The sequence below is a fragment of the Pleurodeles waltl genome, chromosome 7 (genome assembly GCF_031143425.1).
Source record: "Pleurodeles waltl isolate 20211129_DDA chromosome 7, aPleWal1.hap1.20221129, whole genome shotgun sequence".
Classification (NCBI taxonomy): domain Eukaryota; kingdom Metazoa; phylum Chordata; class Amphibia; order Caudata; family Salamandridae; genus Pleurodeles; species Pleurodeles waltl.
In genome coordinates, this window is record NC_090446.1 from 1,428,306,210 (window position 1) to 1,428,330,510 (window position 24,301).

The 24,301-nt window shown below is 41.3% G+C and overlaps 1 protein-coding gene across 1 annotated transcript in view; it reads right to left on the reverse strand.

Annotated features, from left to right (window-relative positions):
- LOC138247424 (mucin-5B-like) overlaps positions 1-21,042 on the reverse strand; it is a 65,191-nt gene extending 44,149 nt beyond the window's left edge. Inside the window, exon 1 of the mRNA XM_069202057.1 lies at positions 20,956-21,042. Coding sequence (XP_069058158.1) covers positions 20,956-21,015 — 60 coding nt within the window. The 5' untranslated portion in view covers positions 21,016-21,042. The remainder of the gene's footprint in view (positions 1-20,955) is intronic.
- Between the last annotated feature and the right edge of the window lie 3,259 nt (positions 21,043-24,301).

Below are 24,301 nucleotides of genomic sequence, written 5' to 3' on the forward strand. Positions count from 1 at the left end.
CACACTTCACTGCACGCAGTCCTCTTTTCTTGCATCTCGCAGTCAAGATAAGTACTTTTATTTCCTCTAGAAATCATTATTTATGCAGGTTATAGTGTATTTTAACTTGTGTGTGTTGTTAAGTTACATGGTAATGATAATTTAATCCTGGAATGTTTCCTTTCATTCCATCTAAGTCACGCTGTGAGTCCGTTTGTTCTGCCTCCTTTACGTAACTCTTGCTTATTCCCTCTTTCAGCGGGACTCGTGCCCAATATTTCCCTTTCTGAACGGCTCACACATCTGCAGCGGTTTCAACTACTGCAACACCTCACCACTTTGTCTTCCGTATTTCTCATCCACGCTCTTCTTCCCTGCTTCACTACTTACATTGCCGGTTCTGTTCTCCAGCTTACTCATCTTCATTGTCTTCGCTTCATCAGGAAGGGTGCGGCCCTTGACTCACTTGCACTTCAGTTGTTGCAGTACATGCCTCAGGGGAGTGATTCTTTCATTTTTTCCCCACTTTCTCCTTTCTGGCTTCATTAAACCCTTACCAGACAAATTCTTAATTCTCAAAAATGGAAATTGATAGCTCCCCTTTAATGCCTGACAAGAATGATGATGGGGAAGATTATAAACAAGAATGAAATGTTTTCTGTGGAGCAAGCCCTTGAGGCTTCAATGGAAAAAATGTCTAAGAACAATGAAAATACTGCCATAAATATGATGTCCAAGACATTGTTGGCCCATTCTCCAGGGGACGGGGGAAGCAGAAAACATAAATTAAAATCTTTACCTAAAAAAAGAAAGTTACCTCTAATGATGATGCACAATGGAACAGTGAGGTTTTAACCCTGATCCTTTTCTTTCCAACACTATTATGGATTCTGACAGGATTCTGATGTTTGACCCTTCTCTTATTCACCACCCTAATTCTATGGAGTGGTCACCAACCACCCTAATGATAGAATACATTTCTTCTCACCTTTGCCTCCAATTAGACAAATGCAAGCAGAACTTAAATCTAATGCACTGATTAAAGAGCCGCGCTGCGTTTTGCAGCACACATTGAAGAAGCAAAATGCCATGGATGATTGGTTATGTGCAGGAAAGTGTCCCTTCCTGCACATAAACAATCATTCATAAAGAATGCTTTGGTACGTCTATGTGTGCTACATTTTACAGCACCCTTAGAAGTGCTAAAATGCCATTATATATTGTTTATGTGCAGGAAGGGGCACCTTCTTGCACATAAACTTTCTATCCATTCAACACAGACACCCTTGTACTATGGTGCACGGATGCCTGCGTTGGCCCAGGCAGCTTAATGTGACACTGGTGCAGGGGGAAATGAAGGGATGCACAGTATTCCTGTAAATACGGCGCATCCCTGTGTTTCAAAAGTGGCACAGTGCTGCTCCTTTTTTGGTGCAGCACTGCGCTGTGCCACTTTGGCATAAATCTGGGCCTAAGTGCCTTAGACCTTCTTTACCTTACAACACCACTGTTATTCCTTCTATCAACCAATCCATAACTACTTTTTTCTCTATATTTGGAAAAGATCCACAAAGAGGGGTCGACAAAGCCTGGTCAACCTGCCAGGATAAATTATTTAATGTGGTAGGTCCACTCGCATGTATTTTTGATTTGGCTGAATCAGCTACATTGAACAATACGGGAATCAATCCTTCAGACCTCTCTCTATGGGTTCAAAGGGCCTTTTGTTTATTGACTATTATCCATGAAAGAACAAAAGGTTTATTATTAAAGCTGGACCTGAGCCTCGCCAATCTAGCCACTCTTGAACCTGGTATACCAGCAGAAGGTCAGCTCTTTGGGGACTCATCAAAGACTTTAGCCCCCGCATCACAATGTTTTTGTCTAGTGACAAGGCATAACAATTCTTAAAGAAGGCCTTCAATCTACAGGCTTTTGCATGGGTCAGTTGAGGCAGGAGCCACTTTACTGGCCATACCTACCGCAACCAGGGATCAAGAGACTCCTTCAACACGACCTACAGTGTCCAGGAGTACAAATCTCAGTTCTACCCTCATAGGACTAGGGGATGGACAATAGAACTTCAAGTCCAATATTCCCCAAGGTAAGCCTATCTTCTGACCTTTCCTTAGGGGGCTGTCTTCAAGTATTTTCTATCAAAATGGCAAATGATTACAACAGATCCTTGGGTTCTAAATACAATACCTCATAGAATTCTATTCTCCTCCATTCCAAAATGTCCTTCCTCTCCCTCTAAAGCTTTCATCACAATGACCAGTCTCATATCACTAGAAATTCAGTCTTTTTTACAAAAGAGTGTAATTCAACTCTCTCGTCTGGATCACATAGGTTTCTTAAGTTCCCTCTTTCTTGTACAAAAGAAAGGAAAGAGATGAGACCAGTGATCAATCTCAGACTGTTCAAACATCTTGTGGTATATCACCATTTCAAAACGGAAACTATAATACAGCAAAGAAATATTTTATAATATGATTGGATGGTAAGACTAGATCTACAAGAGGCTTATCTCACAATACCCATTCATCCATCTCACAGGACATTTCTTCAGTTCTAGTGGCTGAGAAAAATCTATCAGTTTTCCTCCTTTCCTTTCAGGCTTTCTTTGGCTTCCTGGTGTTCCACAAAGGTAACGAAGCCTGTAGTCGCCCATCTCAGCTCTCAAGGTATAAGACTCACAATATATTTAGACAATATTCTCCCAATGAGTCAAATTGTTCAAATGCTTTACTCCCATCTTCAACTCACATGCTCACTTCTCTCAGATCTGAATTTTGTGAAAAACTTGGAAAAACAATAATGATTCCCAGTCAGCAAATAGAGTTCCTAGGTTGCTTAGTAGATTCCTCTATCGCTACCCTTCATCTTCCAAATCCAAAGGTTAGTTTAATAAAAAAAGAACTCCTTCACTTGGAAAGCCTTTTTAGATGCCTAGAACGGCAGGAGAAGCTTTGCCTTAGCACCTGATCTTGTATTAGAATCAGATGAAAGCCAGACGGGCTGGGGCACCCATTGTGGACCAATATCAACTGGTGGTACATGGTCCTTAGAGGAGTCCAAATTGCATGTCAATTGTTTACAGATGCTTGCAGGTTCCTTTACAATCAAAAGCATTACAAAACACAAAGCACAATGTTCTATTCTTCTCCTCATCGACAGCGTCTCTGCTGTCTGTTACATCAATCACATCAGTGGTACCAAATCAATACCTTTGGCAGAGTTAGCAAAGTACCTGGGAGTTCTGTCTCTCCAACAAGATTTCTATCCAAGCAGAGTATCTTCCAGGTACTCAAAACTCAATCGCAGAATGGCACTTCCACCATCTCAAAGACTCCAGCGTTTGGAAACTCCATCTCTCGATATTTCAAATTCTGTTGATCAAATTTGGACCCTTCAAAACAGCTCTCTTTGCTTCCTGCCTAAATTCCCAGTTACCATGCTTCTTCAGTTGGCAGCCAGATCCCCTAGCCCTAGCAACAGATGTTTTTTTTACAAGATTGGTCCTCAACAATTAATTATGCTTTTTCCTTTTTTATCATGATCAACTGTCAGCCCAAGTCAGATGTCAAAAAGCAACCTTAATCATAGTGATCCCCTTCTGGCAATCTTAGGTCTGGTTTCCCCCTCTCCTCAAACTAACAATGGACTTCCCAGTCCTTCTTCCGTCAATGCCTTATCTTCTTCTAGATCCATCAGGATCTCCCCACAACCTTGTAATCAACAATTCCCTAACACTCTCGGCTTGGAAAGTGTCAGGTCTTCCCAACATGGCATTTTCAGAAACTTCAGAATTCATTAACAACACTTGAGCCCCAGGAACAACCAAGGTTTATAAATAAGCATGAGCTTTATGGTCAAGCTGGTGTGTGGAAACATGTATCAATCCTTTTTCAATGGATATAATCTATATAATTAATTTCCTAGCAGCAGAAGCTAGTTCAGGTAAGTACTACAGAATCATCAATTTATACAGATCAGCAACTTCCATAAATCCTTGTATCAATGGCAAACCTGTGGGAGAACATCTATCAATCTGTTTTCTATTGAAGGGAGTAAAACTCTCCAAACCTCTTTCTCCAAAGTATGCAAAACTATGGGATGTAACTGTGGTATTGAATTTATTTATTTATTGGCCTAATAATGCAGCACTATCGTTGACAATGGTTTCAGCAAAATTGACTATGTTGTTATGGCTTATTTCTATTAAATCAGATGTCGAATCATTAGCTGTGTCTTCACATCACTATACTCCTACTGGAGTAATGTTTTATGTTAACAAACAAACTAAAACCAACTTACAAACTGACTTGTATCCTTACCTTCCAAACAAACTCAAACTTTGTGTTGGAGTGTGTTTAACCCCTTCACTGCCAGGCCTTTTCCCCCCCAGGTGGCAGGACTTTTTTGGGCTATTTGGGGCAGTTTGCGCTTAGGCCCTAATACATTTTTGTCCACATCAGCTACGCACTCCAAATTTGTGTCTTTTTTATCCAACATCCTAGGGATTCTAGAGGTACCCATAGTTTGTGGGTTCCCCTGAAGGAGACCAAGAAATTAGCCAAAATACAGCGAACATTTCCATTTTTTAAATAAAATCTGAAAAAAGGGCTTCGGAAGAAGGCTTGTGGTTTTGTCCCTAAAAAGGCATCAACAAAGTATTTGTGGAGCTAAAATCACCATCTTCCCAGCTTGAATCAGATAACCACACTTTTCAACACAATGTTGGCATTTTACTGGGACATACCCCATTTTAACTATATTTTGTGCTTTTAGTCTCCTTCCAGTTAGTGACAGAAATGGGTATGAAAACAATGCTGGATCCTGGAAAGCAAAACGTTTCTGAAAAGTAGACAAAATTCTAAATTCAGCAAGGGGTAATTTGTGTAGATACTATAAGGTTTTCCTACAGACCATAACAGCTGAAATAAAAACATATTGAAATTGAGGTAAAAAAACTGTCATTTGTCTCCACGTTTTACCCTGTAACTTTTTCCTGCGATGTCAGATTTTTGAAAGCAATATACCACTACATCTCCTGGATGCTTCAGGTTGCAGGGATATATAGGGCTTGTAGGTTCATCAAGAACCCTAGGTCACAAGAGCCAATAAATGAGCTGTACCTTGCAATGGGTTTTCATTTTATACCAGGTATGCAGCATTTCATTTGCTGAAATATAAAGACTGAAAAATAGATATCAAGGAAACCTTTGTATTTCCAAAATGGGCACAAGAAAAGGTCCTGAGAAGCAGTGGGTATTTGCACATCTCTGAATTCCGGGGTGCCCATACTAGCATGTGAATTACAGGGCATTTCTCAAATAGACTTCATTTTTACACACTGTCTTGCATTTAGAAGGAAAAAATGTAGGGAAAGACAAGGGTCAGTAACACTTGTTTTGCTAGTCTGTGTTCCCCCAAGTCTCCCGATAAAAATGGTACTTCACTTGGGTGGGTAGGCCTAATGCCCATGACCGGAAACGCAACATGGAAACATCAAATTTTTACATTGAAAACTGACGTGTTGTTTGGAAAGTGACTAGCTGTGGGCTTTGATCTCTAGCTCAGGCGGCACCTAGGGAAACCTACCAAACATGTGCATTTTTTTAAACTAGACACCTAGGGCAATCTAGAATGGGATGAGTTGTGGGGTTCTCACCATGTTCCGTTAGAAAGGTCTGGAATCTGAGAGGAGCCAAAAATGAACTTCCACCCAGCATTACCCCAATTCTCCGGATAAAAATGGTACCTCACTTGCGGGGGTAGGCCTCGTGCCCACGACAGGAAATGCCCCAAAACACAACGTGGACACATCACATTTTCCTAAAGAAAACAGAACTGTTTTTTGCTAAGTGCCTAGCTCTGGATTTGGGCTTCTGGCTTAGACGGCACCTGGGGAAACCTACCAAACCTATACATTTTTGAAGACTAGACACCTAGGGGAATCCAAGATTGGGTAACTTGTGGGGCTCTCACAAGGTTCTGTTACCCAGAATCCTTTGCAAACCTCAAAATATGGCCAAAAAAACGATTTTCCTCATATTAGGGTGACAGAAAGTTCTCTAGCTCAGGCGGCACCTAGGGAAACCTACCAAAAATGTGCATTTTTAAAAACTAGACACCTAGGGCAATCCAGAATGGGATGAGTTGTGGGGTTCTCACCATGTTCCGTTAGAAAGGTCTGGAATCTGAGAGGAGCCACAAATTTCCTTCCACCCAGCGTTCCCCCAATTCTCCTGATAGAAATGGTACCTCATTTATATAGGATAGATAAGACTAGTGCTGACGAAAGGAAGTGCCCCAAAACACTATCTGGACACGTCAAAATGAGTAAATACAAAACTACCTGTTTTTGCAAGGGCACCTGCGTTTCTGGTCCTGGGCTCAGCAGCCATATAGAGAAACCTGCCAAACACAGATATTTCTGAAAACTAGGCACCCAAGGGAGTCAAGGGAGGTGTGACTTGAGTGGATCCCTCAGTGTTTTCTTACCCAGAATCCTCAGCAATGTTCATATTTAGCAAAAACATCATATTTTCCCACATTTCTGTGTGGGATCGGCCCACCGGGACAAATTTCCTATCACCCAACGTTCCCCTCTGTCTCCCGATAAAAATTAAAACACGCTTGTGTAGGTGGGCCAAGTGCCTGTGACAATTTTGAGAGTTAGTCAGGCCCATAATCAAAGTCCATACGAGATTTTAGGATCTTTTAACCAGCTTAGAAACGCCATCGCAGGAAGCTTAGTGAGAACATCGGGGAATAAAAAGAGAGAAAAAGTGGGGTGGTTTGATCATAATTGTTCACTAGCAAGCCAGGAATTAAAAGAAGCCCTGCAGGCTCGACCAAGAAATAGGGAAGAAGTAAATATTAAACGCTCTAGCTACAAACATGCACTAAAGACCAGGAAGGCACAACTGAGAGCCAGGGCATGGGTTAATCTTGAGCAAGCAACAACACTAAGAGATAGTAATCTATTTTGGAAAACATTTAACCAACCATTCCTAACAAATAGTGATGCACTCGAAATAACTGTACACATCCCATCATTGGAATGGCTTTCCCATTTTGGCTCAATTTTCAACCCAGATAATCTGACAATTCATTTATTGAATACTGGGATAATTGAGATCAAGCCACCCTTCTTGAAACCAGTTAGTTTAGGGGAAGTTAAATCTGCTATGGGAAGATGCTTGAAAGGGAAGGCACCGGGCCCCAACAGGTTGCCAGTAGATGCCTATTTGACACATGTCCATCTATGGTGCCCTATTTTGACCCAAGTTTTTTAGAGTGTGACAAAGGGATATATTTTAACATCATGGACTGAAAGTATAATTGTTCCTATTTTTAGAAAGGGAGATAGAGGTGACCCCAAATGCTATCGACCTATTTCCCTTTTAGATACCTCTGTTAAATTGCTGGGAAGAGTACTCCTAGAAAGACTAGAATTATGGGTAACCAACAATCATATACTCACAGAGGCTCAATTGGGATTCAGACCTGGGGTTGGTACTGTGGAACAATGTATAAACCTTAATTTAATAATAAGTTAACATACAATAGCAAGGAAGGGTCATGTGTTCCTTTGTTTTGCAGATCTTAGCAGCGCTTTTGACTTGGTGAATCATGCAAAGCTGTGGAAAGTCTTAACAGATATGGGTGCGCCCTTAGATATAATTAGCTTCTTGGCACAATTATATAACCATCTAACAGCGCGGGTGAGATATGGAAGAAACGGCGAGTATACCCCAGGTTTTAGGATAGGGAGAGGAATACTTCAAGGTTGAGTTTTGGCACCCCTTCTATTTTCCCTTTATATAAATGGAGTTGATGCCCACCTAAAAAATATAGAAATTGATACCCCTAAAATAGGAGAATGTCCTATCCCAGTCCTTTTATATGCAGATGATGCAGTACTGCTGTCACGAACTGCAAATGGGTTGCAGCGGCTAATCGAGGGCTTTGTGGAATTTATGGAGGAAAGAGATATCTTGTTGAATATGAGCAAAACTGTTGTAATGACCTGTGGACAGGGAAAGGCCAGGAAGAAAACTTATTTTATTAAGGGCCATAAATGTGAAGAGGTGAATAGATTTACATATCTGGGTATACAGTTTTCTAATATGGGTCATTGGAAACAACATCTAGAAACTACCAAGATGAAGTATATTAGGACAACTGAGGCTGTTTTTAGATTTTCAAAAAAAAAATTGGTAATAAACCCCTTAGGGAAATGTTGCAAATTTACAAAAGTAAATCAATTGGCAGCATTATGTATGGTTCTGCCCTTTGGGGTTTAATGCCCAAGATCCATTCATTACAAGTGCTAGAGAACACATTTTTTAGCAGACTACTTGCAGTGCCAAATGCCACCTCCACATTTATCGTACATAAGGAACTGGGCTGCCCTTATGTGGAAGATCTAATATATACCAATGCATTGTTGACTTGGCATGGCATCTGGTCTAAAGAAGGGACACAATTTACCCAAAAGATTATTAAAGATTGCCTTACATTAGAATATCGGGATAGAATTCCATGGTTCGTGCATTTAAAAGGTTTGTTGAAAGGCATAAATCTAGCTCCAAATTTGGGCAATGCAGGTATTATCCTCCAATTTAGTAAGAAAGAATTGAAAAACCAACTAATGACATGGAGGGATAGTGATAGAGATAATAGAGAATGTAGGAAATCAACAAAGGCACTTTATATGATTGAAACTAACGAGGTAATGCCAAATTACTTACTGACAGTTGCAAATACTCAGGATAGATTTTATTTGACTCAAATGCGCTTTAGAATGTTGCACTTTTTAGTAGCTTTCCCAAAGGTGAGGATTTGGAGCAAAAGCCTACCGAAGTGCCCCTGTGTGGGACGATTAGCACAATCTACAATGCACTTTATTATATCTTGTAAATTTCATATTAACAAATTATTTTATTGTAGAGAAGCTTTTAATTATTTATGTACATTGGATACTAATGAAAAATGTGATGCAGTGATAACATTTACCCAATATGCCATAGAACTAAGAAAAAAGCTGTTGTATTTAGAAAACCTCCGTTATGAGAATGAATAATCACCCAATTTGTTGTAGCAAAGGTTTTATTCATTTATTTATTAGTAATGTTTTTTTTTTTTTTTTTTTTTTAGAAGTATTTTATTGTATACTATTATAATTTTTAAAGAGATCGTTTATCTTTTATGGAGTAAAATCCGAATAAAGATTGATTTGAAATTTGAAATTTGAGTCAAACACATGTTGAACTTGAGGGGGAACCAAAGCGGATCTAAAAGGGCAGTTTGAAAAGAAAATATTTTTAGGCTGACAAGTGGGGCAGAAGTTTTATCGGTATAGATGTGACAATGCTGGTGGTAGGAATTTTGTGGATTCCTGCAGATTCCAGAATGTTCCATCACAAAAATGTGGGAAAAATGTGTGATTTCCAGCAAAGTTGGTGGTTTACAGGGCATTGTGGGTAAGACAATGGTACAGGGTGCATGTGAAGCACACCACCCTGGACTCACCCAGATATTTCGTTTTCAGTTGTGTCTGGGTCTTTTGGATTTTTCTACATGGCAGTGTCCCAAAGTCCAAAAAATGCAGCCCTTACCATTCCAAGTGGCCCAATTTTTAGAGTTAGTCAGGCCCAAATGTAAAACCAAAACCCAAAATAATCAAATGTCTTCTTGCTTGCCGCTGAACAACACGTTTTAGTGTGCAGGTGAGAGATGAAAGACTGTTACCCCCTTCAGTTGGGGTGGGGGCATAACCATGCCCATAATGGTTGATAGTCACCAGCCCACTATTTTTGTTTTTTTCAATTCCCTGGCATCTAGTAGGCTTTCCCCCCCCCCCCTCCCAGGGAGTGGATATGGGGTAATTGCCCCATCTGCCCACCGGTGAGCAGAACAACTTTGTCCCTATTTATTTGGGGTGTGGGTCTGGCCATACCCACACCCTCTTTTTAAAAAAAAAAATATATTCCCTGGTGTCTGGTGGGGTTTCTGCTCCCCTGGGCCTGGTGCAGGACAAGCTGGTCTAGTCCCCAGCACACGGGAACCGTGGCCGAGGGCGAGACCAGCTCATCCCAGGCTCCGTAGGGGTTAAAAGAATATGAGAAACTGCGATCAACCTCAGAATGTCTTCTCTCCACCAACTTCTGATTTCTTTTCATGAACCTACAAACAATTTTCCTCCGGTACTCTGGCTCTTGGTCAGATGGGCTATGTCTTTTGTTGGTACTGACATGTCCCAGTTTGGGTCTCACTCTTCCATGGGTGCTATGGTTTCTAAAGCCTTGAGGACATTCTTGGTTGGTTGACTGGTCCAACAAGAACATTTTTAGAACATTTTACTGTAAATCAGTTCAGACAGCAACTTCAATTGTGGTTGATGTGCTTTAAACTAGCATAACATTGCAGTGAAGATCTACCTTAATTAGCACTTATTTGGAGAGGACACCCGAATCTGTAGTTTTTTGTGACAGTTGTGGAGGATAAACATGATCTACAACTATTTTGCTCCTGAACAATGCAAGGGCACTTTTGAGAGGAGTGGATGCTGGCTTAGGATATTACAATGGGATCCATAGAGATCTGACCAGGTTACATATAATTTGCACCCTCTAGTTATAGCATTTCTAGAAAATCATTTTAGTCTAAGGACAGGGTTTTTTGTGTAAGTGTCAGAGCATTGAGGATGATAAATCTGTGAACAAAAGGTGAATTAAAATTAAATTTAAATAATTTAGCCAATAATTTAGATTTTAGCAGATAGATAAATTACACAGGGGAAGAATTATATGATGAAACTAATATTGGTCCACATCAGAGATTTTAAGCTCCATAGCCTCTCTATTTTCTTTACGTTTGCCCTTGATGGACAGTGGGGAATGGGTGTTAACACATTCTCTAACCACAGTGTAAACAAATTTAGGACTTAACTCTCTATTAAGTTAATGCAATGGGAATATAATATGTACAGTAGATGCTGCTTGGTTTCCCCAATTTTATAATTTCCTACTGAACGTTGCGCAAACAAACATGAGAAAGGGGTGCAGAGAAATTGGCATCTGGGCACAGAGGAACATAAGACCAACTAAGAGGACAAGAATTGGGTTGTGGGACATAGGGCTTGTGCCTATTGACAGTTGCCTCTGCTAACCTTTGCCACTTAACCTCCACACAGACACATAAACTCACAAACACAAAAAGTCCTAAAGCCTTAAATATGAAAAAGTATTGCTATCTAAACTCAGCCTTTGAGGTCATTGATTGTAAGAAATTGGGTTACTGGGCTGAAACAGGGCTGTAGCAGCAACCAAAATCCCTGTCAGGTTGAAGTCACAAGCAACCTCAAATTAACCTATGCTTAACCCTCTGGTAGCTTAGCACAAAATCAGTCTGGATTAACTTAGAGGCAATGTGTAAAGAATTTATTCAGTAGTTCAAACAGTAATAAAGTGAAAGACAACACAAGAAACATACCACACCAAAACAGAAATATAGAGAGAAATGTAATAAATTAGCCAAGACTAAAAACAACAAAAGTCTAATCATTTGAACCAGAGATACGCAGCTTGAAATATTTCAGTGAATATAGCTCCAAAAAGCACAAAGCAGCAACTGTGGATATTTGGTTGTGCCAGACTGGGACAAAGTTACATGTTCAGGCTGACAGCAACTGAGCACAGGCCTTCTACAGGGACCCAGTTAGGCCTGCTAAACAAGAGTACCTTAATTCCTGGTTGCAGAGCAATGAGAAATCTTTAAGTTGAGTTGCGCTGGCATAGAGAGACCATTGCTAACGATGTGAGATCCTGCGCCAAGATGCATCGTGCAGCGACATCATTTAACATCTGTAGGAGCTTGCAGTGCACCATCTCAGAGATCTTTGAATACTAGGACACATAGAGATGGTTGTTTCAGCTGGGCAGCTCACAGCAGAAGGGTTCTTGTGCAGAAACATCAGTCCATGGGCAGCAAAGCATGTCATCAGGGAGAACTTCATAAGTGAACAATCTTTCTCCCTGTAGTGATCTCAAGAGTTGGAGCCAGAGGTTCAATATTCATATCTGGTGCCTACTTTGAAAGAGGAGCATTTTCCAGAAGTCTCCATCACTCAGAGGTTCTTGGAATTTCCTCCCTCCTAGCCTTTGCTCCTGATTGTCTAGGGTCGCAGTAGACTGGAGTCAAAGCCCTTTGTGAGTGTGCTCAGACACAGCCTTTGTGATGTGCAAGGGTGAACGGTGATAGCCCCTGCACTTCTTCAACTCAGAGTAGCCATCCTGGGAACACCTACATTTATTTTGTCTCACTGTCTGAGATCAATACACAGAAACCAATTGTCAGCTACATCTAATAACGTGACCCAGAAATAGGTGCCTGCCATGGGGCTCCTTTATGCTTTGAAAAGGAAAGTTTGGGCCTGGCAAAAGGTTTACTTTTCCAAAGCGACATGGCAATTTAAAATTGCATACTCAAAAGCAGGGAGCCAATAAATGTCCTATGTTCCAAAATATCATCAGTAAATAATTAAAGGTGCCTTTTCAAAATACGGTTCCCCATGCACTAAGGGTCCTGTGCTACTTATTCTCATGCATTTCTCATTTCCCATACTTATAGTTCTTTTGCAGCTGTGCACATTACTCTGCTTATGACATAAGGGGCCCAACAGGTACATCCCACGGGGTGAGACTCCTCACCTTCGCCCAAAGGGATATGATGACCCTCGGTCCCTTTTATGGTGTTTATTGTGTGTCTGTATGTACTGTGATTTCACAGTGTTTCCATGTGTGGTCACCTGCCTGGCCTGCTGTGTTTCTTAGCACTGATCACCTATTGGCATCCGCTTTGGCACCTACTGCATGGAGCGTGAATCTCGCCTAGTTAGAAAAAATGTTGAATCTGCATATCTTTGAGATGACATTTCTTCTCTCTCCAGGTTGGATCATACCTCAGATAGGTATTTTATCAGTAAGAAAACACTAATCATTACATGCTCATTTTGGTGTAGGGTAGGGATATGTGTTCCTGAAGAAGCACCAATGATCTGGCTGGACTGGCTAGGCTGAGGGGTGCAAAATATATTGACCCTACCAAATCCTCCTGAAGGCTACCTGGGGACCTTATGCCCTTTGGGTAGCATTCCATTTTTGTTTTTAAGCCTGTTAAGGTGAACACAACATTAAATGGTATTTAGGTACCCCTTAGACAGGTTTAACACTTTTTTGTCTCTCACCTTATCACCAGCCTACACAGAACAAACCTTCACAAACTAGGTCATCATTAAAGTATAATTAAAAAAGATCTACAAAAAAGTGCCCTTTCGACAGGCCTGTCGAACATTGCAGCACCAGTCAGATGAGGAGCATGCTCTATGATAAAGCATGACACTAATTTGGGTGTGTGGTGGCACCAATTCATGGGTACAAGAACTCCATAACAGTTCTATTCAACCTCACATCTATCTATCTTTTCTTCTAGGAACAGCACCTTCAGTTGTTTACTGAGTTTAAAACTACACTCGTAGGCTGCAATGGCAGGCTTGAGACAACCTAAAAGGGCTACTTAAGTAGGTGGCACGTCATTGCTGCAGGTCCCCTAGTACCATTTACTTTTCAGAATGCAGTATCACTTGACTAGGGATGTACGAGTAAATTAAATATGCCAATTTCAGCATAAGACAATTTTACCATGTTTAATGGAGAAAGCGCTTTAACGCTTGTCAGCAGTGATAAAGTGCACATATTCCAAAGGACAGCAAAAATGTTATCAGCAGAAAATCAAGGAGGAAGACAAAACGTTTGGGGGAAAGACCCTGCAGAGAGGGCCAAGCACAACACTGATCCATTGAGGATTATAAATTAAATGTTTCTATTATGATCAACAGGCCAGTATGTATCCTTGAAGAACTATTACACAAGGCATGTAAGAACAAGGTCCATATGCCCAGAGGCATTCATTCACAAAACACTCAGAAACAAAGACAGGTGGTCTGTTTGCCAATGGTGAGCAAGTGATACAACTGACTTTGCCAGTGTCCAACCAGCTGTGTTAAACGTAAAGAAAATAGTTTGCTCTATTTTAAAGATGACCGCTGTGTTGCAGGATGCAATAAAATCTCAAAACTCAGTGACAAGGATAAAACAGTGCATTCTGATTGTTTCTATATGTTAATGTATTGCCTGATATAACAATGCAGAGGTGATCTATAAAATATGTAGAGACATTTTTTCGATGCTTTTTTCATGGCTGATCTCTGCTATGGACTTTGCAATTGCCAGTGATTTGTAAAAGCCACACGTACTGATAAAGCCAATAGCAGCTACCATCATGGTGGAGGAGAGACGTAGCAGTGCAACAGAATATTCAGAAGACAAGGGAGCAAGGTGTAATCTGGAGCAACAGGAAGAGAAAGAAGAGATGAGTAGCAGTAGAGACAAATATCCCGACAACAGAATTAGATCAGTGGCAGTGTGAAGAAAGACAAGAGATAGGCAGTGGGAAAGCAACACATTCAGTGGATTGTGGAGCGAGCAGAAATCTGGAACAAAATGAAGAATGAAAAGAATGAGCCGGGATCTGGAGTAATGAGAAGGAATAAAAAAGGTAAAAAGAGAAGAACAACAGCCAGGCACTACCATGAAGTACTAAAAGACAAATGATATGTAAAGATGCAAATAGAAAAATCTGTCTCTTTATAATAGCCATGCTGGAATAGAAACGCCTGCTCTGAGCAGGCATTTAAAATGACACACAAAAATGACACAGTGGACTCTCATAGATTCCACTGAGCCATTTTATGGGCTTCCTAACGGAGGAAAGCCTCCCTTGCATACAGTATGCCTGGCGTAGGCATAATGTGGCTCAAGGGTTTACAAATTGGGGCAATGCAAGGATTGCACCACTTCGTAAATTTGGTGCAGTGTTTTTGCCAACCTAACACCATATTAGCGGCAAACAAATGACACTAATGTGATGCTAAGTGGTGCGAGGCCTTCCTAAACCTGGACCAAAGTTTGGAATACACCTTAAATCTTAAATGAGTGCTTATGGCATGTTGTTGAATGTTTGAGTGTCTTTGAAGCAGCAGATAGAGTAGACGGAGGGTAAATGAAACAGCCCTACTTATAAAATGAATTCGGCAGTTCTGTCTGTTTCCATCTCATATATAGAACTGGGCAATGGGAAGACTTGTAAAGTCAGGGGTGCACTCTGACAACTCTAAGCTTCGAAGGAGGGCCTGTTTCTGTTTCGTCCAAATTGCAGTCCACAGAAAACATCCCTGTCACTCCGGAAATCTTTAACAAATTTAACTGTAAATACATTTGACACAAAGTTAAGAATTAGCTTGACAGAGTTTACAAGGTTTTCAGAACATAGCACTGGCAAAGAAAGAAAATAGATTTTTGAGGCACTTATCTGCACAATTACTCTTCATAACTCTGTAGTGACAGACGTTGAAGGTAGAGCTCAAATAGATTTGTTTGAAGTTCAGTGCTTTGCTAAGCTTTTATTCAACTTGTATTGTCTAGAGGAAGAGTAGAAGAACAGTCTATTTTGTAAGACATAGAGGAATTACCACAAAACTGAGCGCGCCATGGACAGCCCCACTTTCGCACCCTTAGCAAAAATCTTCTCCTGTGGAATGGGCCTCAGTCAGAGAGAGGTGTTTCCGTCCATCTAACCATGAAGAAATCTCACTGAGGATATGACTACTGGGTGCTAGACACTGGGGGAGTAAATACATTTGGTAGGATGTGTTAGGACAATTCACCCTCTGATTATTTGTTCAGGGCCATCACTGGCCAGGAGTGATGTCGCTGGTGTAGACCTTAGTTCTAGCAGGATTGGTGCTACTCACCACCGTGGACCCGATACCGCTCGTTTATCACTTGATACACAGTGCTCTTTATTGCTTACATTTGGATCTCTGCCATGCAGGGCATCTGGTTTCTTTCTAGATTCTATGAGCACGTTTGGAAAATGTATGGGCAGTCGCTGTACCTGCAGGAGAATATTCTGGCTAGATAACCTACTTTTCAAATGAACAGCAACAGTAAATCACTGTGGGTCGTACCCTCAGTCAGCCAATCAAAGACACAACACAAGACTGAAAGGATAGATAGTGAGGCTGGTTTTAGTCAGGCGCTGTGCGTAAGAACTTGTCTAGTGTTGTAGGTGCTTGGAGAAGTAGTGGAGAAGTACCATATGCAGGTCTCTGAGCCCACAGAGGAACATGGAGTTGTTACAGTAAGAGCCAAAAAAGCAGTAGGAATGTCGGAGGCCAATGTTGGCTGCCTCTTCCCTCCCAATGAGTAAACATGCAACACAGCAGCAAGGCTGTCATGGCAATGAGAGTGGATCAATTCATGTTCATCTGGTCACTCATGGTCTCAATGGAGCAGTGCTAAGTTTGAGCCTGTGGTTGCCGGTGGAGGGCACTGGCACACATTTCTGAGGGCCGGCACATATTTTTCTGCATCAGGCATTGACTGTGAACATTTGACACATGCAGGAAAGACGGAGGAAAAGAAAGACGGAAAAGCATCCCAGAGGGAGAAGGCAGAAAGCTGCAAGAGTGACCTGAAGGGCCAGGGAGTGGCTGTAAATGGATGAAAGAGGGTGGAGATGCCTTTAGGATTATGCTGCCTCGATTTCTGTGCACGCACATTGAATTGCAGCAGCCAAGTGTTTCAGAGAAGAGTTTTGGTCACTGCTCGTTTTTATTTGAAAATTAACCACTGCCAAGGAGCTACTTTTAAAACAGTCTGCGGACTCTGTCTTGTCAGGCCCTGCTACCTTGCTGTCCTCTTGCTGTGCTGAGAAGTGCTCTCCAAGGGCTTGGAACTTTGGCACACGGCACACTGGATTGACGCATAGCCGAACCGGAACAACGCAGCCTGTCTTCCTGCGAGAAGGCTCGATGCAGCGCATGCCGTGCAACAGAAAATTCCCTGCATCACCAACCGGATCGACGCAGCTCCTGTGACATCGTCCTGCATGCCTAGGATTTCTCCACATTGTCCCCAGGGGCCCAAATACCCCGCAACCGGAAGAGGATCCAAGTCTGTGCGCTGGAAATCGATGCAAGGTCCTGGCTGTGTGAAAAATATCGACGCATCGTTTGTGTGCACTTGGAGAAACCGATGCACTCCTCATCGTTTTCCATGCATCTCCTCCTCTGCGGTCCCTTGCAGATAATTTAGACACACCGAGGTACTTTGTGCTTGCAAGAGACACTTATTGCTTTTAAGAACTTAAGACCCTTTTTAACATTCTCTAAAGTGATATTTCAATGTTTCCTTATCAAATATTGATTGTTTCGTCCTTATTTTACCCAGATAAATATTCTATATTTTTCTAAACCTGTGTGGTGTATTTTTGTGGTGTTTATACTGTGTTATTGCATGACTTATTGCACAAATACTTTACACATTGCCTTCTAAGTTAAGCCTGACTGCTCAGTGGGAAGCTACCAGAGGGTGGGCACAGGATAATTTGGATTGTGTATGACTTACCCTGCCTAGAGAGAAGATCCTTGCTTGGGCAGGGGGTAACCTAACTGCCAACCAAAGACCCCATTTCTAACATGATGTTATTACGTAGATCAACTGTACTGTGTCTATTCATCTTGCATTGATTTCAGGCAGTTTCAGTTATGCTGGGATTCATATATGTGGGTTTTAGACTAGGCACAGTAGTCCACTGCTGCTTCTATGCTTTTTTTCCATTTAATCCTCTCATTAAGGGTGGCCCTTTAATAAATTCGGTAATTCAGCGCACCTGGAAGATCATTATGTCTAGAACAACATCACTGGGGTTTAGAAAAAATGTTCTGAGTTCGGAAAGCAAATAATCTGTGGAATTGGATTAAACACAGATAATTCCACAGATTATTAATAATTCATACTTGGAATTTTACTCGGAGATATAGGCAGCTTTAAGAAAATGGCGTCCCTTTGGGTAAATGGTCCTGGTAACCCTTGTTACTGGGTCCAGCAGAGATTATGAGCATTTCCTAGTGAGGGCCTGGTTATCATCCTTTAACAAGGTCTCAAGTACTATCATTCCCTGCATGTTTCTTCTTTTGCACACAAGGAGTCTCATTAATTATACACTATGAGCACTCTAGTAGGGCTTGATGGCTAACTGGGTACATGTTTCTAATACTTTTTGAATGTTTAAAAAAAACACACAAATATGAACCATAATAAACAAATAACAACACTTTCTGTGGTTGGATTTCTACTTTTTGTTTTGAAAATCATAGATTTTTTTATGGATGCTAAAAATATTTTTGGGGATGTTACTTAATATGATATGTACAGGTGCTCTGTTACATCTGTATTCTCATCAATCGCCAGTCCTTATTATGTACCTAATCAAAGCTATTACAATTTAAGAGAGATCTGAAAATTATTAATTAATTTCTTCTCAGGGTCAGCATCTATTCCATTAAATATCTACTGTAGTAGAATGAATAGAATAATGTAGAAATGTGAGTGAATTATTATCAGGCTTGTCGATGCTCCAACTGAATGTCCAAGAAAAAATATTTTCCTGCTTTTTAAAATATCCTGTGGGGCAATCCTCCTCACAACTAGTGTGAGAACGACAGAAATGGACATACCACAAATAGCAAGTAAGACCCTAAACTAAACAGCAAATGCAGCCACATTACTAAATATGAGGTATCAATTCTGCACACATGGAAAAAATGCCAACAGGTGAAGTAGATTTAGAATCTACCTATTCTAAATAGTGTTGGTAAGTGAGGTAGAACATAAATAAATGTGTTCGCACACACTGGCCCTTACTTCAACAAATACAGACAGGATAGGAGAAGATTCACGGAACCTGTCATCCAAAGAGTGGTAATGGGATGGTTTACTTCGGTGCAGAATGCCATCAAACTCCCCTCTACCATGCACCTGTTTCAAATCTCACTTTCAAAGTAAATGTGCCCTTCATTCCTGAATCCTACTCCTCATGGGCATGGCAGTGCTGTAATGACTCTCACAGAATATCCATTCAGACATGCCTCTGAATAAAATTCGTAGCTTTTTCTTCAATTACTGGCAAATAGGAGGTTGAAATGCAAAATCTGACCCCGATCTAAGCACACTCTTCTCAGTTCAGTCGGGCTCGCTCAATTCACGCACTCATTTGGCTCACTGGCTAAACAAAAAATGCAAATTAAAAAGGGTGATCACTTCCACTATGGATCAAAATAGTGGAGAGAGTGCATGCAGCAATGTACAGCACCATAAGTGCCCTTTCAGATGTGCCCAGGGCCAGAGATCCTGTAAGGTGAGGTAGGACAGCTGCCTTAGAGTAACATCTCTAAGTGATATCAAATACACATACAATAGCATGAAAGTCTCCAAAAAATCCTTTTCGTACTGAAAGCGTAGCACTCTGGTGGGGACATGGGGCTAAACATCTGAGAATTTGGTGTAAGGCAACACAGCAACTCATCTTGCTGTTCTGTCCTTCCTCAACAGGAAAGGGCAGCAATGGGTTGTTTCTATGAGACATCGTGCATTCCTTTCCCTTCCAACTGCGCTGGTTCCATTTTGAACACAGCACCCTTGCACCATGGTATGAGGGTGTCTGCATTATCTGCAGGAAAAGGCACCTACCTGCACTAAAACAATCCAGAGAGGCTTTTTCCTCTGCAGCACACATAGTGGAAATAATTAGGAGAAATAAAGATGCATGAAAATCCATGGGTGTTGCATGGGAAAACCCACCTCAACACCCATGGGACACTTCCCCAGTAAAGACTGAGGCACGGCAGCAATTTGGGCTGCCTTCCCCTACTCTATACCTATGAGGCCATTCAAAGCCACGCAACGTAGCTTTGCTTGGCCTCATAGATGTGGTTGAAAGGTTTGCTCCTAAAATGACACAACGGTGATGCAAGTCCCTCATAAATATGTCTCAAGGCATTGTGCATAGAACATTATGTTGCAGTGGCTATTATTACCAGAATTAAATCAGGGGCCGTATTATAAACAGGTGCATTGGCTCAGAGAAGATCTGTGTGCCTGTTGGAAAAATGTTTACACTTAACTTAGTTCATCAGCAGTATTCAGCACAGCTCAGAAACAATGGACCTTTCTTGAACTACTGTGCAGGCTGCAAGAATATCTGGGTGCCCTTTTTTAAGTCAATGTCTGTCCAAGGAATATACACTTAGGCCCATATTTATGGGCTTTTGAAGCAGGGCAGCACAGCAAGTCACAGAACTGCAGTACCCTGGCTCAAAGGGGAAGGAGAGGAATGCCCATTACCTATGGCATACTTCTCATTCCTGTTTTTACAAACTGTGATGGTGCTGTTTTAGCAGCCTAGCTCCTATTCAGGCACCTTGCACCATGATGCAAGGATCTCACCTTGCATGCAGGATTGTTTTTGTAAAGCTGCAGAAAGGAGCACCTATCTACACAAAATCAGTCTTGGTAGACATTTTCCTCTTTCTCATATATGCTGCTGAATGCAACACACATAGAAGGAGAAAAAACACGAGGAGAAACAACATATGTTAGTTAGCTGGAGCATCTAACATTCTTGCACCATGTTTGCATGTTTCACACACACTCAAATCATAAAGCTCAGTGCATGGGAAGGCGTGGGGAGGGGGAGTATACTTTACACTTGTATAGCCCGTGACCTGAGTTCACCACAGTGCTCACACGCAGTAAGATCTATCTTTTCTTGTTGGGGTTTGCCATCTTATAAAGTAGCTTAGATGTGAAAGATTTTTCTCAACTTGATGTATCTGCTTAGACGTGTAATCACACTCCTAAATTTAAATGACTCCAGTATTTATTTATTTTCTAAAGAAATACACACTTCTTTACCAGCACTTAGTGGCCTGTTATTACTAATATTTAACAGTTTCCCAGGACGTGACCTGCTGTAGTTAAATTAAATGTTTCTTTGCCTTACCTCAAGTTTCCCAACTCCCGATCTGCAACTGGATGGTTGTGCCAATGGGAACCGAGGCATGGATATATAAGGTAACAGGAAGGCATGAGGAGAATCACCATCCTTGTAGGTGTGACTGATTTATTGAATGTGAGAACATTCATACTTCAGTGTTATTTGTCTTTTATATTTGGTTGTTCTGGTTGAGCCACTTGATTGATGACATGATTGCTGAGTGCTCAAGATCTGGTCAATTACACAAGCACACTAAATCACTACATATAAAAACTCTCCAACTTAAGTAGCAATAATGGGGTTCTTTTCACTGAGGGGATTACATAAGCTCAAGTTATCATTGTGATTTTGAGCCCTAGGGATTTTATATCTGAGTTAAAATGTCATACTATATATTTATTTCGACAAGCAAAGGACCTAAAACACTTGTTAGGGAGGGACATAAATTAAAGACATCAATAACATACCCTACATGCTGATACTCAGCAGCAAAACATTTACCGCAGGTTGTTCCTTCAGTTTTACTGTCTCTGTGCTCCCTATCAGGTTCAGTGCTTAATTTGTAAATACAAACGTTCCGGTGCCCAAAGCTCTCCTCTGAAACATGCAGCTGCTGCAATTAACTGTGCAAGCACGGAATACTGAGGCAGCGTAAACCTTAAGCCATATCAGGCCTCTTTAAACAATTTACAGCCACTCCCCGCCCCTTCAGCTCACTCTTGCTGCTTTCTATCCTGGTGACATGTTTTTCACTTCCTCCCTCTTTCATATGTGTCTTTTACTCGCAGTAAATGCTTGAGGCAGAAAGTAAGTGCTGGTCCCCCGCACCGGAAACCACTGGCACAAATTAAGCACTTACGTGTATGTATAAATATATGATCTACTAGATATATGATCTACTTACACTCGCACAAAGCTCTGTCAACTTTCCCAGCTCTCAGCATTTCCTAAAATGTAAAGAAATGTTCCCAGACCTCTCCAACACCCCTCCCCCACATTCCTCTGTATGTTTAATAAACATAATTTGGCTTATCTTATCATTTTCCTAATTAACATCACACGTAAATGTGATATCAGGACCCTACCCCCTTTTTCCATGCCCAGCTGAATCCTCCCATCCACACGCACTGTGGGTTCTCCTGCTCGCAAACAGAGACTCAATAGCAGTGGTAGAGAGCACCCAATCATGGAGAGATTAAGCTCCCGTCCGCCCATTCGGTCCAAGCAGTTGAAGGTGGTGCGAGTCCTGTCTCAACAACTTAACTGCTGACAGACATTTATTTAGTGGAAGCTTCCAAAAATGCCCAAGTGCGCCTTTGGAAGTCTTGACTATTAAATCTTTGAGGTGCCAGATTCTCTTTCCTTCATCCACCCTATTTCTTAATGAGTTAATATTCATTATTGGATACTACAATTGCAATGGCTTAGAAAATATCAACACAACAGCACTTTTGATGACCTAACTGCCAACAAAACTCACATCAGAAGCCAGTGACCAACCTCTGGTATGGCATCACAGTTTAATCTTAATAACGGAGACAACTTGACTAGCCTGGGCTCCTGATGACGTGCATGTTCTATGCTGTTGTTACAAGAAGAAGGAAGAAGCAATGAAACTAATAATCGTGGTCTCACTGTGTAGGAAGTCATGACTGAGGAAAAGATGTCCAACTTTTGCAGGAAACAGGGAAGGCCCCAAGTCATAATGCCATGGAATGTGAAAACTGTGGGGGAACAAGGAGGAAGGCCCAATGTGAGACCACACATGTGGCTGAAAAAATAATATGACCATAGCAATACGTGCTTTGGATTGACAATTTGTGGCAACCATTTTGATATCCATTAAATCATGCATATACGCATCTTCGGATTGGGAAGGTGGGCATTCGGACATTGGCCGATGGGCTGGTGCTTCAGGGTCACCTGTAGGCTGTGTTTTTTAACAAGGTCTGTCAATTTAATTTTAAATTTCAATTTACTGTTCAGTTAATTAAAACCATTACAAGAAAGCACAGTGGATAATATTTGCTTTAAAATGTGGTAACATTTGAAAAGAAAGGAAGAAAGAAATGAAAGAGGAAAACAAAAAACCTGTTAAGAAGGAGTTAGTGTTTGCCTTCGTTTTCAGCAAGAGGCACTTATGTTTCATTTTGCCCCACATGCACCAGGCTGTCCACCCCCACTGACTGGGCTAGCAGCCGCCTGAGAATTGTCACGTATTTTTTACCTCTAGCCAAGGCCCAAGCAGCCAAATGTGAAAAGCAGAGATTGGATGTCTCCATGCAACTCCGCGCCCCCAGAGCCAAAGTTACTGGAATTATTAACTCTCTCCTATCGGCTGCTAATATGGGACAATAGAACAAAAGGTGTAGCCATCAGAAGCTCTGTCAAACAGCCTAAAGAGCCTTACTGTCTTCCTTGCCCCCACCAGTAACTGTTATGTGGGGCCAGAAACATAGGCAGGCTTGGAGTGGGTAGGGGCTTACAGTAATGTCTCTAGGCTAGTATTGTTTTGACCATGGCAGACTTCAGCTTGGCACCCCAGTGGGACTGGCACAGATGCATAGAAGTAGTGTCCTACTGCCCTGTTGTGCTGTTAAACTAATACGGGGTGTTGAAAGCACAGCAGCCTTACTGGGGTCAGGTGACGTGGCCTTTGGGACATCATCACCTCATCCCTACTGAAGCAGCAGCAGCTCTGTGCTTTTCTGTTGCTGGCACCTCAGCCCTAGTGTCTTTCAAGCCATGGTGGACCGGGGTTTCCATGGGCCTCCCTGTGAGGCATCTTTCTCAACGAGGAAAATTGAGAGAATATGACAATAAATTTAGATTTGCCAACTTTGGAACTAGTGAATAGGTTTGAGTCCTAGTGTGAGCTCAACATCCTGTGATTCTGGGCAAATCACTTAATTTCCAAAGGCCTAAAATAAAAATGAATTTGACCTTGTATAATGCAACTGATGCTCATATAATCCCTCTGATGCCCTTCGGCTCAGTTCATGCTATATAACATTACTATAAAAAATAAACTTCTGTTTGTTCATGTTTTAAGAGGCTGCAAAGGCCTGAACATGCTATTGAAAGAGGATGCCTGCTATAACAATAAAAGCAGCCATATTCCTTTTTAACATGGCTTTTCTGCCTTTGTTTAGCTTACCACAGTCACAGATCGTTAAGGAAGCTTTACACCACATTATATACTACTTTTACCCTAACTTTACTGTATAAAGTACATATTGATCAGATATCAAAATACTGGCTTTATGTTTTTCTTCATTTTCTTATCACACAGGACATTAACAAACCAAGTAGATGGTGATCATAACCAGATAAGGAGTAGTGGGCTGTTTCA